Raw genomic sequence first — 15,130 nt, 5'->3', positions numbered from 1 at the left:
TCTGATTAAAATGACACCAAACGAGATACAATTTGACCAATATTTACTGTACATGTGAAGCACAATTTATAATTTATCTGATACAATAATAAAGAAGATATGTTCTCAAGGAATTAGACTAAAATTTTGCAAATTAACGGAGCTACAGCTCGTTGGATGTTTTTACGATTCATTTTAATTAGAAAAATGTGGCAAATACCTTGAGAAAGGTTGTATAAGAAGAAAATTGAAAATAAAAAAGGTAGCATCGCATTGTTATTTTAAATAATACAATAAGTTTTGAATTTTTGCCGACCGACGCGGTCGCTGTTTCTCTTTCTTTTTCACTTGCTATTCTTTTCTATGTCCTAAAATTACTCCATACCGTCAATTAAACCATTAACAGTTGAAATTATATCGTGTTTATTGTGATTTTAATCAGAAAAATGCCAAAAATTAATCGGTGAAAGTCTCACAAAAAAATAATGGAAAATAAAGAAGTTTTGTAATTGCTCGGCGACCGAGGCAGCTCGAGCTTCATGGCTCCTCGCGGGGTATGCCCCCCAGTGAAATGGGTAGGCGAAGTGACACATAGAGCGGTCTCCTCCGCCGGACTTAGAATGGGACATTACTGTACATATCTTTCATACGAGAGAAGGCCCCGCTTCAATATTTTGCACAGGAGCCCGCAAAATATAGCGTAGGCCCCGCTTCAATATTTTGCACAGGAGCCCGCAAAATATAGCGAAGGCCCCGCTTCAATATTTTGCACAGGAGCCCGCGAAACATAGCGCCGGCCCCGGGTGGACGAATCAATATATTTGTGTTACCTTAATGCAAGGCACCTCGTTGTTAGCTATCACTTGTCGCGGTCTCGTTCACCGTTTTGTTGTTCGGTGAAAACTGCTGACTAATGCCTGTCGAGATGGTTTGACTGGGATGAATCACGGGTCCTACCGTTTGGACTAAATTACAGGTAACCGGTACCATCGGCGGCAGATTCACGGAATTATTCATAGGGCTGATATTACAAGATAACGATGGTCTTTTCCTCTCTAAGCTATTCGTCGCCATTTGTCGTCGGGTCGTCGAATTACGTTCAAGACTGTTGGTGACGATGTGGTGCCTTCTCTCTAAACTCGAGCCGGTACTAACATCGGTCTGACTACCCTGTATCAAATAAAGTTTCAACGATTACGATCGTTCCACGATCGATCACCTGGATCCGGATTCAACTATCTTTACCTGCAAAGACCGGTCTACCGACTGACCCATCCTGTGCAGGAGATCACCGCTTTGGCTCTGTCTGAACGTTGTCGTGCCTTGCCGTTCGGTCGACTGGCTTCTCCTCAAAAATTGTTCCCCGGACTGACTCGAACGGATACGAACCTCGGCCGTAGACTCCTGCGGAGCGCCGATATCGTTTTGCTTATCGCAAATCTGGTTGTTCACGTAGGGGTAGCGTATGCGTATCGAGTCGATCACGTCCAGCAGGTTCTTAGCGTTCATCGCCAAGATATGAGCAGCCGAGAGCATGTCTCTAAAATGGACGGAAGTTCCGTTAATCTTGTTCTTACCCTACCCTATCCTATCGTATCATATCTGTGCGCCGCATGTCACATACATTCACTTTCGAAATATTGCTGTTTAAAGATTTGATCCTTAATTCTTTGACATAAAACGTCAGTTAACACTAACCATACCCACGATCGGCCAAATGACCGCTGTCACATTCTTTATTTTGTAATTATTGAAATTATACAGATGCTTCCATTAGAAATTATTCAGTACATTTCTTTATTCTCTCGAGCACGTATTATTATAAAAATTGTGAAGAATCTAAATAAATTCTGTCTTGTAATTTTTACAAAACAATACATGTTAAATTGCGTTATTTTGTGAGCCTTTTGATTTCGTTTTCATGACTTTCTTTTCGGTAAATCCTATACTCTGACGCTCAATGAATGCACAAACTGAAATTTGTTGAAATTGTGACACGCGGCGTTTTTCCTTACAATCACAGACATATCGTATCACGCTCGGAAATCGGCTATTTACTTTCTAGAGTCCGCGTCCAGAGTGGTGGCACTGTACTGCTGAGCCCGTCTCATAGCAAGCACCAACTCGGACATGTTCTTGCTGAGTACTTTGTGCGCCATTTCCACTTCTCGGTGAGTGGAAATCGGTAATATGTTCATCAAAGCGTCCACGGATGAGAGGAGTGCTCTCAATTCGGTACCGACCTTGCAAACCAATTCTAGATACTGTTCCGCCTTGCTTTGCTGCACGCCTACAATCACATTCGACTCAACGTAACCTCTAGAAATTGTTAAACAATCGTCAAAGTTGAGAGATTCGCTGGTATACCTTGAGAGAGAGACATGACGGCGCGAACGACGCTGGTGGTGCAGTCGTACACTTTGTCGTTGGTTCGATCCAAGTCCGCCGTTGGCGTAGGTTCCATTTTCTACGATCAAGACGGTATTAGAATTTTTTGGTCGTTGACGGACCGAGCTAGCGATTTGTAAAGAATGGTACTACCTTTAGGACGATCACTTTCTCCGAACCCTTATCGGAGCCGAGCGAACCAGTGTTGGCGCTGTGTTGATCGTGATTAGGCGACTGGGTGACCGAGCGAGGAACCGGAGGACTGGCGCTTTCATCTCCGCTCGTCGCGATGGATAATCGTTTCTAAAACAGAATTCAAATTGCAAACAATACTCATTATTAATCACGATGAGACACAACCAACATAATTTTATGCTTCCGAATTTTGTTTAAAATCGATTTTGCAACCAAAAATTCTAAAATAATTCACTGTTATGTGTGCTATTAGGTAGAATGTTCATGAATTTTTTCGTAATTTTTTGTTCAGCAGAACAGAAGATATAGAGCATAATTCCGGCTTGGAACTTGTCAGAGGGTTCTTTTTGGGAGCCCTATCAAATGGTCCGACATGGTCAGAGACATAGTTGTTACTGCATAACTATTTTCAATACGGGTTACAAAAATTCTGAATCTAAATTACTCAATATTATATCCATTTTGCTATCAAAATATATAATAAAACATTCCAAACATTTAGCATTCTCAATATACAAAAAAACAAAGGTGACTTCTATATCTTCTGTACGCCTCCACTCGCAAGAATACCATTTATACAATATTTTGTAGTTGCTTAAACACTACAATTTCTATACGTAACATTGTCTCGTATTGTTTGAAATAACCAAGATACAATTCAAGTGGACAGAGTTCGTGGGACACACTGTATATTAGATTGAAGAACTAAATCAGGGGTGGCCAACCTGTGCCGCATTGGATGATTACAAGTGGTGCATTGAATCCTTGCGCCTATACTTATTCTTTTGAAGTAGGCGCCATAACTGAATCCATCTTCATATTTTCAACATCTGAGAGCTTTCAGTTGAATTTATTCAGCCTTCTTACTCATCAATTCGTCGCAATGTTTTGACAGTTTACAATTATACGATGGGAACTGCGGTGTTCAAGACAGAGATCGCCCTATCGTCCAAAAGATCATTTCTCACTATTGTAGATTAGTACTCCAATGAACTTCAACCGGCGTAAGTTAATTAATTTACTTGCGCGATTGAGTTATCCCTTTTCCTCCCCTAACCGAAGCAGATCCTTCCCCTATTCCTATTTTCCAACCGCAACAAAGAACGTAAGAAGCTAGAAAAAGTGCTCGAGTTGTATGGCGCACCTGAACTCGTATGTGAAAAAGTTTTACGCATGGTATGTAAAAGATTGGCCACCCCTGAACTAAATCCTTGATTTAGACAAACCTTATTCCTTTACGTTTTACATTTTACTTTTTACGGAGAAGGCCGCTGCTTACCTCTTCTCTGGCCAACCAGCGACTATCCTCTTCCGACTGGCGTTGCTGTTCCAACAATCGCTGCTCCAACAACTTTTGTTCGTCTTCGACGCCGCTGCCGAAATACTCCGCGACGTTGTCGAAGAACTGCGACTGTACGGCTCTCTGAAAATAAAAGAATCCTGTCACAATGATCCATCGTCGACTGTACGAGTCCGTTCGTTCTTACGTAGGTATCGATGAACATACATATGTACACAGTAAAATTAAAGAGATGCATAATTCTCGATGCAAGGTAAAAACCATCTCAGAACGAGAGCAGTGCAGTCATACTGGTCGCGCATGCAGCTCAAATTGTTACAACGTCCACGTTATATTGCGTTATCATATCCATTCGTCATGCAAACAAAATGAAAAAAAGAGAACAACAAGGATTAGCCTACGAAAAACTGCATAATAATCGTGACAATAATCAAAATAATAATAACAACAACAACAACGATCGGACCGTCCTATGTCTAGGCTTTTGCGTGAACGGAAGTAGAGTGGCCCATCGTAAAACAGTGTTCTGTGAGCTCGGAACGAGTGTGAACGCGTCTGCATCAACCAAAAAGCATGTTTTTGCGCCCGGTTTCTATGTACACTTGTGTACGATTGTGCAGCAAAAAAAAAAAAGAAACATACTGGGTGTCTTGTAATCGGTAGAACAAGATGGAGATTCGACGCGAGAAAAATACAAGTTGACACATCGAGAGTTTTATCCGATATTGTTCTACGGCTTGCGCCACCGGATGTACTAGACACCGAGTTCGAGTGCGCACAGGTCATGGCAGGATCGAGTGACCCAGGGAGGGGGGAAACACTGTTGTCGTGCTGTGGTTCCTTGTCAGAAGACAGAAGATTGGAGTTCCTGGGTCCACCACGCAGTTAAGTTTAGGGACGACTATGAGGGTTTAGTTGGTACACCCCTTAAGGGGGTAGACAGCTTTTTTCCAGGATTGCAAGGATGCAGGACGCGCCTTCTCATAACTACAAAGATGGGGTTTTCCAGTAGGGTCATTCCATGCCAAATCGATCACTTTTTGCCGGCACCATCGTCGATTTTATTCTAAATAAAATATGTTGTAGTCCATGTGAAATCAGGGGGGGGGGAGGTTTAAGTCATCATTTTGCCGGTTTCGAATTTTTTTAGATATGGCAGGCCTTCAAAGTTTTCAATTTTTGCCCATCTCGACGAAAACGTGCCTCACTTACGAATTTTGATCTTAGAAACTATTTGTCCGATTAAATTAGCCCAATCCTTTCCGAATAAAACAAAAAAATGTGGCTCAATCGGAAAAATAGTTCCCGAGATAAAAATTCGTAAGTGAGGCACGTTTTTGTCGAAATGGGTAAAAATTGAAAACTTTGAAGGCCTGCCATTTCTAGAAAAATTCGAAACCGGCAAAACGATGACTTAAACCCCCCCCCCTAATTTCACATGGACTACAACATATTTCATTTAGAACAAAATCGACGATGGTGCCTGCAAAAAGTGATCGTTTTGACATGGAATGACCCAGTAGTCAAAAGCGCCAATAAAAGATCAATCCAGGCCGCAGTCGCCTTCAAAAATCCTATTTTTACGTTTACAAGGCGCAATTTGCATTATTCGGCAGCGTTTAGTTGTCGCAGCTTTATAAAAATGGCTACATGCGCGGCTTTATGCTTTAGACTAGTCTTGTAATCCTAGAAACGAGTTTACCCCCTTAAGGTGGAGCCCAACATAATCCTTCTCCCTCTCCAGCGAGGAGGCAGGATAGCCATAAGGCAGATTTCCCTCACGTTAACCCTTTCGCTACCGTGGACGAGATGTTCGACATCGTGAAGATATCTCATCCATTGTAGTAAAAGGGTTAAAAACGAAAAAAGGCAGGATAGGATGGGAAGGGCAACCTGTCCCGCCTTAGCCTGTTGTACACGTGAACAAGAGCTATTATAAATATGCATAAACGATATGCTGTTGCAGAATAGGGGATGCGATCGTTCATTCCTAGGAGGCTTAGCCAAACCTGGTCTTGGTGTGCCTCCTCTGTCATCGAGCTGCTCGACGACATGGTGCTGTCGCTGACAGCGGAGGATATCAGAGATCCGGAGAGTGTACCATCGGTGGAGCTAGTCAGCTGTTCGTCCGGCTTTTGCGCGACGAACGTGGTGATCTTTGCGACTCCGGTGGCTAGCTGGAGCCCGACGGTCTTAACGATCGTCGGCTGACAGAGCACCGGTTGCGGCAAGTACGCCAGGTTCGCTGTGCTCGTTACTAGATTGCTAACGTTGCACTGGGACGTGGCGGAGGATTGTTGGCCGACGACGTAGCTCGAGGTGCTCGGATGAACGATTTGTTGGCTGGCAGCAGGCTGACCCGTCGCGACACCTGCCACAGCGAACTGCGCCTGAACCGGATGACTTTGCGCAACGGCACCGTACGACAATTGCTGTGTCACGCCTTCTTGAGCGCATGCTTGAGAGCTGGCCATGTGACATTGTATCATCCCGGGTTGCTGGATTTGTTGCGGGTACGACGCGGCTCCCTGGAGAACCTTGTGAGCTTGGACGACCGTGACGGAAGTCGCGTGTGCCGTGTAAATCGGATTGGCTCCACCTCCCTGGCCTCCTTGCCCCCCTTGGCTATGCTGAGCGGCCTGCTGTTGCGTGGGGATATAAGAAACCGGTTGTTGGTTGCCCTGTCTCTGAAGATTCTGCACGTGTTGCGATTGAGACAAGTAGACCGGCTGCGCTCCCATCATCGCTTGCTGGCCGATGTTCGAATAAATTTGCTGTTGCTGATGGTGCTGGTAATTTTGCGAGTGCATCATCATAGGCTGAGGTTGCAGATTCTGCGACTGCATCATCATCGGCTGAGACTGCAGATTCTGCGACTGTGACGACGACGATGACGGCGTCACTGGCAAATTGGTTCTCGCCGCTTGGACACAGGTGGCCAGCGAGGCGTTCATCGGCTTCAACTCGGTCACGGTTTGACTCTGCGCGTTCTGCGCCCGGAACTTGAGAACTGGTCCGTAGAGACACTCGCCGGTGGACGTGGGAATGGCGTCGTTCGACGAAGAGCTAACGCGAGGATACGCGCCCACTGCTACCGATGGATTTTGCACGGAATTGCTCTGCGCTACGACGAACATGTTCGCGGGTTGAGCCGCACCGCCGGCACCGGGGAACTGACCGAAATTCGCCGATTGTGTCGGATTGCCGGGCCCTACCGCGCTGTTCAAGCTACCAGGCCCGAAGTTACCGGGATTCTCGCCGAAATTACCGCCCACGCTCGGACTCTGGCTCAGATTGCCAACGATGGCAGAGCTTTGGGTGAAATTGGCTACCGGGCCGTATATCTCGCCGCAGCTAGACGCCACCGCCGGCGCGGTGGTGGTCACCGGCGGCGCTGCGTTCGACGCGGTGAACTTTTGCACGGGCGAATATAGGTCCCCGGTGATGCTACCGACCACTTTCGAGCTGACCGCGTACAAATTTTGCATCTCTTTAACCTTTTGCTGGTGGTGCTGCTTTCTGTTCGCAGCGGGTGATTGGGCTTGTGACGTCTCTGAAATTTGCAGGCTGGACATGAGGGGAGCGGCGTCCGAGGACTCCAGGGAGTCGAGATTTGTGGTGTCGGAGAGGGTGGAGTCGGCCGATTGGGTGGTGTCGTGGGAAGCGGACGGTTCCGAGACGGCCGGATCGAAAAACGGCAGGTCCGAGACCACCGCGGTGGTCAGGACTTGGTCCTCGTCTTGGAACTGGACCGCGAGGGTGTTGAAGGGTGAAGCGGGCGTTGTGTACACGGAGGGACATACCCCCCTGGCGTGATTATCCTTGAGCAGCTGCGCGAGAACCTCGGGGCTTTGCGCCACGATATAGGTGGAGACCGGGGCCGCGGCGGTCAGCTGAGATTGATCCGACGTGTTTTGCGGTTGCCTCGATGGTTTCGGCGGCGGTACATCGTCTGCACCTAAATCACCACACAGATTATCTCCGATGTGACCTCGAGGTGCCTCTTTCGTTGCGTGTACAGGGTGTCTCGATATTCTACGGTCTACAAAGCATTGCTACGGGTCCTCTACGTACCCCAGGACATGGCTTGCACCCTCCTGTTCTCACGCTTCATCGTCTCCTGCTGCTGATGTTTCTCTTCCAACAGAATCTCGCTGAAACGCGAGAGAATTTCAGGTTCCACGCGTACCAACCGGGCGATCCTCGATAACACTTACTGTAAAGTTTCTCTGATCTCCCTGAACGTTGGCCGCTTGCTAGGCTCGTAGCTCCAGCACTGCGACATCAGAGAGTATAAACGCGGGGGGCAGTGGTTCGGCAAGGCTAGTCTCTCCCCGTTCTCCAGCTTATGGATCACGTCGTGGTTCTTCACGCCCTGGAACGGCTTCACTCCGAGCATCAGGATCTCCCACATGCACACGCCTGGAACGACAGGATTGGACGTTATCCAAGAAAACTTATCGTGGTGAGATGACAAGATGAGCCCCGGGACGGCACAGAGGCAAGAGGGGTCATCGCTTCGGCCAATAGAAGGCGCGCTCCTTCTTGCCTACGTCGCCGCATTCCTGCCAGGGACCTTCTTGTCGTCTCACCACGGTACGAGACCGTACAGCCTGCTGTGACCGAATATTAGCAACGAAACCGACCGAACATCCAGACGTCCGAGGAGGTGGTGAATCTTCGGAAATTGATGCTCTCCGGCGCCATCCATTTGATCGGCAGCTTACACCTGCTCGCGGTGTAGTAGCTCTGGTCCTCGACCCACCTGCTCAGTCCGAAATCCGCCAGCTTCACGCAATTGTGCGTCGAGACTAGGACATTTCTCGCGGCGATGTCTCTGCAAAACGCGAATAATAATAATATTATTATTGTAATCTCTCAATATCAATATTATTATTGTAATGACGCAATTATCATTGGGGTGGGATTGGGGAAACGGTACCTGTGCACAAACTTCTTGCTCTCGAGGTACGATAAGGCAGTGCTCAGTTGAAAGGTATAAAGCAGAAGCGTGGCTAGGTCCAGACGCTGCTTGTTCGACTGGAGATAAGCTCGCATCTCTCCTAGCCTGGCGAGCTCCATCACCAGCCAGATCGGCGCTTCCGAACAGACCCCGATCAATCGTATGATATGAGGATGCTCAAACTGTTGCATGATGTCTGCAACACACACGCACACACCATCGATACTCGTCGATTACCACTAAACCAACCACCGAGGTCAAGCGACGGGTTTCTGGTTTTTTATTTTACAATTATTGAAATTATTAGAGGTGGGCGGGTACCCGAAATCTTCGGATCGGGAATCAGAAAATTTACATTATTTGGAGACCCGAATGTCATAGATACTTTCACTAGAAATGATTATACACATTTTTCTATCCAAGCACATATAAGAAAAATCACAGAAAATCTATCAGACGATTGCATAAGTTCGTGCCCGATTTAAAAAGCACATTCAATGGTTCAATTTTAAAGAATACAGCTTTACTAATCAATTATGTAGTCACCATTTTTTTCTACAATTAGAAAAGAATGGTGATTATATAATTTTATTAATTTACACTCCGCCGCGTGCTGTACAGTTTGACATCTATGAAAATCGGGCACGAACTCATGCAGTATCGAATATATAAGTTCTACAATGTCGTTTTTATAAGGCAACACGTGCCAGCCATTTTTAGACCTCGGTAGGTTTAGTGTTAGACAGGCGGGAGGTGGACAGACTGTTTCCTGGACGGTTGTAGCAAAAAGATATTCTTACAGGCTTCCTCGAGGAACTTCTCGGACGTGGCGAGGTCCGCGTCCACCTTGCACGTCTTCACCGCGACGGCTATCACCTGATTGTCCCTCCCTTTGTACGAACCCTTATGTACATTGCCGAACTGACCGTTCCCTATGATCTCGCCCAGTTCCACTTGATTCCTGACTATCTCGTAGTCTCGGGCTGAAACGAGGATTGTCGATCGAAAGATCTGTCCAAATCTGTGTTCAATACAGTGGTCGGAAAACTGCGGCTCGCGAGCCACATGCGGCTTTTTGGCTACTTGAGTGTGGCTCTTCCACGAATTACATGTTTAAAATTAATGATTTTTATTTGGATTTAGTAGTATTCTCTAATACAATTTTCAATCGGTCAGTGTGTTATATCTAAATTCAAATAAAGAGCAACTTCTACTCTATTTTTATCAACACACTGCGGATCTTTGTGCAAAATAAAAATTGCCTGCATCGATTGCAAGAGATAGAAACCAAATTGGATGTTATTTCTTTCCTTAATGATTTTAATAGAGGAGCTTCCAACAATTTTGATTTCCATCCACTTAATTTTTCTATAAATGCATAAAAATCCGCAGTCTACCAACGAATTCGCCCCGACCACTGATCTAATACAAAACGATTTCCGATTCTCACTGGCTGGCGTCGAGTAGTCGCCCTCCTCGTCGACGATCTCCGCGTAGTCCTCCGATAGAATGGTCCCTGTCTTGCTGACGTTCTTCTCCGGACTGTTGGACCCGTCTTGCCTGTACTTCGGCGGATGGGCATCTGAACCGAGAAAGCAGGGATGTTAATAACGGTCGATCGAGCCGCGCTAGGGGCTCGTGCAGCATGTCTATGATCTAGACGACCAGACACGTCGAGTCTACAGGATCATACGGAAACTACAAACCTTTGCATGGACAGGGATAGTTTTTCCACGATGCAGCTTGCAAGTATAAACGATTAGAAACTTAGAGTAGTACCTATCGTTCGTCGATGCAAAAAAGGGGACGGTGTTCGTGCGAGATACTCGGTGATTCGTCAGTACGTCTTATTAGTCCGTGTGTATACGATACACCTAGGGTAAAGGTACCAGTTACCGGATATTTAGCGACGACTTGAAACGACTTTATTAATTCCAAGGCATTCTGTAATTTATTTTGCATTATTGTCAACCCTTTCTCTGTATCCTCAAATTTTTCTGAACGATTCTGTTGAAAAGCAAAAGAAATGTTACGGAAGTTTCGGTCCTATTTACTGGAATTAATTAATTAATTGTTTTTTATGTATCTGCTCGATTTTGGACAGCAAACCCTACCAGCATAAAGCGATACTTATTCGGACGCAGAAGTATCGCTTTATGCTGGCCCGGTCTAGGTTATGTCCTTCGTTTAAGAGGGCAGCACGGTCGCACTAATATGGCGGATGTCGATCATGTATAATACTTGACTCCAAATAAGAAGGCACTTGTTTTGCGCGTCAGCCTTGTTAAACAGTCTCTAGATCACCTATACGTCACGAATATTCATATACCAGGTGACAAAAAAATCGTAATTGTATTAACCTCTCAAACCGGTTTGACGTGTGTACGTCAATGTAACCTAATTACCTGTGGTGGATCGACGTATGTAAATAGCGATTCTTGTAATACCTTTCCGCTTTCTTTTAATTAAACTATATTGCATATTATTGCTCAATATTTCTCTAAATACTACGAACACACGGTATTGTTTCAATGGTCGCGTGGTTAGTGGAGTACGAGTAGGGCATTAGCCAATGAACGAGTTCCGTTAGAGTTATATGCGCAGTAGAGTCTTAAATTCGTCGGCTAGTAAGTACCTTCCTATTTGGAGTCAAGCATATATCCTTTGTGTAGTCAACCCGGTACCCTCGCGTACGCATTTACTGTATTTCTTCTAACGATTTGTTAATGTTCCTCTAAAATATATTACAAAGTTTCTCTGAATGTATATTTTTTACTCGCTAATATATTAATTTATAGTCCTATAATGAGAATTTGTGCAAACATGTTAAATATAGAAAGGTTTTAAATAATCTATACATTTAGGTTAACAACAAAAAGGATATTATCCGACGTCCGCCACATTATTAGTGCGACCGTGCTGCCCACTTAAACGAAGGACCGAGCTGCCCTCTTAAACGAAGGACCGTGCTGTCTTCATTCTGCCGTCAGCTTGTGCCGGTACACCGTGCGAACATAAAGCGATACTTATTCGGACGCAGAGGTTTATGCTGGTAGCGTGTGCTGCCCAAAATCTAGCATAACATTTTGCTTACTGGATAGTACCTTTACCCTACGCAGGTCTACGAGATCTGTTGGCAGTTTGTATCGAAAAGCTACTACACAGGGATCGCGCAGAAATGACTCGAGCCTCGTCGGGCATTTAGTTTCTTTCTCGGAGCATGCTGTTACAGTAATGTTCTTGGGGTTGTTTCGGAACTCGAGTAGGAGTACCTTTTCTATTCCACAGCGAGGTGTTGCTCCCCGTGACGAGCCTGCAGTACCCGTCGATCAGGTCCGCGAGACTCTCTGCCTGGTCCAGGCTCGAGCAAGTTATGCTGAGAGTCTCCGCAGCTCCGGCTACTCTCAGCTTGATGCACGCCTTCGCGTGGTCCTTGCAGTCCGACACCAGAGTTTGGATCGATTGTATCTGGGAGAACTCGGCCATCCTCGTTGGCTGCGATCATGTAACAATGGTTATTCGAATCGATTCCTCGAAATGAGGTACGAATATGATTCGTGAATAGACTGCGGATATTTGTGCAAAATAAAAATGTTCAGCAGCGATTGTGAGAGCAGCAGGAGTTAAATACAAATTCATTTCATCCCCTAATAAGTTTTTACACCTGAGAAGAACATGACACTGTGTTGAGATTTTACTAATTTTTCACTGTTTTGTGTATTTCACCTAGCTAATGCATCAAAATCCGCAGTGTAGTTATGAATAATATCTAAATGAGATGCTAATACAGTTATGTCCCATTCTAAGTCAATTCTCGGTTCTCTGTTGTGACATAGATCGGAACTGGACGGTATATTTGTGGCTGCGTCGACCACGCAGAACGTAGAACAGGACAGCATGTAAAAAATAGCGTATCGGTGAGACAACACTAGTACGATACTGAAACTTCCTTATTTTTTTACTTATTTTTAATAAAATTTTACCAGTATGTTTGCGACATTTTTCTGATTAAAATGACACCAAACGAGATACAATTTGACCCATATTTACTGTACACGCGCGAAGCATCATTTATAATTTATCATATATTTAACAGATGCTATATATAGCATATTTTTACGTAAACAACTTAACATCTTGAAAATTATGTTATCAAAGAATTAGACTAGAATTTTGCAAATTAACGAAGCTACAGCCCGTCGGAGGTCTTCCAACGACTCATTTTAATCTGGAAAATTTGTAAAATATCTTGAAAAAGGTTGTATTTATAAGAAGAAAGTTGAAAATAAAAAAGTTAGCACCGCATTGCTATTTTAAACAATACAATAAGTTTTGAATTTTTGCCGATCGTCGCGGTCGCTGTTTCTCTTTATTTTTCTTTATTTTTAAAGTTCCTCCATACTGTCAACAAAACCACTAAAAACAGTTGAAATTATATCGTGTTTAGTGCGATTTGAATCAGAAAAATGCCAGAAATAAGTTGGTGAAAGTCGCATAAAAAAATAATGAAAAATAAAGAAGTTCTGTAATTGCACGTCAACAAAACCACTAAAAACAGTTGAAATAATATCGTGTTTAGTGCGATTTTAATCAGAAAAGTGCCAGAAATAAGTCGACGAAAGTCCCATAAACAAATAACGAAAAATAAAGAAGTTTTGTAATTGCTCGTCAATAAAAACACTAAAAACAGTTGCAATTATATCGCGTTTAGTGCGATTTCAATCAGAAAAATGCCAGAAATAAGTTACGAAAGTCCCACAAAAAACACTGTAAAATAAAGAAGTTTTGTAATTGCTAGTCAATAAAACCACTAAAAACAGTTGAAATTATATCGCGTTTAGTGCGATTTTAATCAGAAAACTGCCAGAAATAAGTTGGCGAAAGTCCCATAAACAAATAACGAAAAATAAAAAAGTTTTGTAATTGCTCGTCAACAAAACCACTAAAAACAGTTGAAATCATATCGTGTTTAGTGCGATTTTTATCAGAAAAGTGCCAGAAATAAGTTGGTGAAAGTCCCATAAAAAAATAACGAAAAATGAAGAAGTTTTATAATTGCTCAGCGACCGAGGCAGCTCGAGCTTCTCGGCCCCTGGCGGGGTATGCCCCCCAGCGGAACGGGTAGGCGAAGCGACACAGAGCGATCTCCTCCGCCGAACTTAGAATGGGACACTGTTGTAGATCCGTTTTTGATACCTACCACGGTTCCACCTCTGTGAGCCATGTAAGAAATGCCTAAATCTGGCCCGATGACTAGTTCCACGGGTATAGACCAGCCCGACTGCGAACAGAGCAAGTGACGTATCGTTTCGGCGTACCGTCGTGAGGCTGATGGTAGCTGAAGAGGCTAGGGGTTAACAGGACTGGCTTTACTCACCCCGAGTGCGCACGAGAACCTCTCCTGATCGAATCTGTAGTGTTGCCTCAGCAGGTCGAAGAACTTGTACCTGCATTCCAGATCCGTCAGTACGGAAACCTTCTTGAAATGCTGCTGTATCAGCTTGCGCAGCGCCTTTGGTTTCATTCCGTTGAGCACGGACCGCGGTAGAAACTTGTGCAGACCGACCTGAAAGCGAGAACACCACCGGAAATAAAATAGCCAGTCCAACTGTTAGCTCCTTTTTCGGATTGGTTCCGATTCTTGCCTCTCTCTCCAGGTACTCGAGGTTGATCTTCTTGTCGAGAGCTATCTGGGGCATGTCCTTGAAGAAGTTTCGGATCTCCAGACAGCAGAGCTGTACGGCTACGTCCTGGTCCAGAGCGGCGTGGTTCGCGCACAAGTAATCGTTCCGAACCTGAAGAGACAACGGGTTCGGGTTTCAAGTTCGCAACGCAACCACCTCTCCCAACATCACCCAGATACGGTCAAGTACCTGATCGTAGTAATAGGAGAAGGTCACCATGTCCTTTTCGTACAGGTCGTTCAGATTCTGCGGAAGATATCTGACCCTGAGCTCGTACCTCCACTCGGAGTGAGGATGCTTCTTCTCGTACTTCTCCTGAACCTGATACATGGTGGTGTCTTGGTGCAACCAGTAACTCTCCCCGGACCCTGGGTGATGCAGCCTCATGGCGTAGAGGTTTCGGTAGTGTCTCGTGCCGACCGCCAATCGACTCGTCACCAGGGAGATGATCCCTCGGACGTCGATCGCGTCGCCGAACTTCACCACGTTGAAGCCACCTGAGAATCGATCCGGTGTTAACCCTTACGTAGTCAACCAGAATGTACAGATTATTTCAAGCCTTTTTTGTGTTTCACATATTTCCACGGATTCTCATTCCAACACTTTGTCTACCAGAAGCCT

The 15,130-nt window shown here is 45.0% G+C and overlaps 1 protein-coding gene across 10 annotated transcripts in view; it reads right to left on the bottom strand.

Moving 5' to 3' along the window:
- The window catches only part of Fak (protein tyrosine kinase 2 Fak), a 75,413-nt gene that overhangs the window by 2,302 nt on the left and 57,981 nt on the right, over window positions 1-15,130 (bottom strand). For 8 of the 10 annotated variants that reach the window (XM_076440697.1, XM_076440699.1, XM_076440694.1 and 5 more), the window contains 19 exons: window positions 14,699-15,030; window positions 14,471-14,620; window positions 14,203-14,391; window positions 14,026-14,106; window positions 12,098-12,320; window positions 10,532-10,567; window positions 10,276-10,407; window positions 9,626-9,808; window positions 8,805-9,021; window positions 8,509-8,699; window positions 8,080-8,284; window positions 7,937-8,016; window positions 5,872-7,820; window positions 3,842-3,985; window positions 2,521-2,670; window positions 2,347-2,446; window positions 2,038-2,269; window positions 1,225-1,519; window positions 810-1,149 (listed from right to left, as the gene is read on the bottom strand). In XM_076440697.1, coding sequence (XP_076296812.1) covers window positions 832-1,149; window positions 1,225-1,519; window positions 2,038-2,269; window positions 2,347-2,446; window positions 2,521-2,670; window positions 3,842-3,985; window positions 5,872-7,820; window positions 7,937-8,016; window positions 8,080-8,284; window positions 8,509-8,699; window positions 8,805-9,021; window positions 9,626-9,808; window positions 10,276-10,407; window positions 10,532-10,567; window positions 12,098-12,320; window positions 14,026-14,106; window positions 14,203-14,391; window positions 14,471-14,620; window positions 14,699-15,030 — 5,207 coding nt within the window. In that variant the 3' untranslated portion in view covers window positions 810-831. The remainder of the gene's footprint in view (window positions 1-809; window positions 1,150-1,224; window positions 1,520-2,037; window positions 2,270-2,346; window positions 2,447-2,520; window positions 2,671-3,841; window positions 3,986-5,871; window positions 7,821-7,936; window positions 8,017-8,079; window positions 8,285-8,508; window positions 8,700-8,804; window positions 9,022-9,625; window positions 9,809-10,275; window positions 10,408-10,531; window positions 10,568-12,097; window positions 12,321-14,025; window positions 14,107-14,202; window positions 14,392-14,470; window positions 14,621-14,698; window positions 15,031-15,130) is intronic. The other 2 variants (XM_076440691.1, XM_076440692.1) reach the window with 2 other exon arrangements.

This window comes from Lasioglossum baleicum, chromosome 16 (assembly GCF_051020765.1).
Source record: "Lasioglossum baleicum chromosome 16, iyLasBale1, whole genome shotgun sequence".
NCBI lineage: Eukaryota > Metazoa > Arthropoda > Insecta > Hymenoptera > Halictidae > Lasioglossum > Lasioglossum baleicum.
Note: the sequence above shows the minus strand (reverse complement) of the source record. Positions and strands in the feature narration are given on the sequence as shown.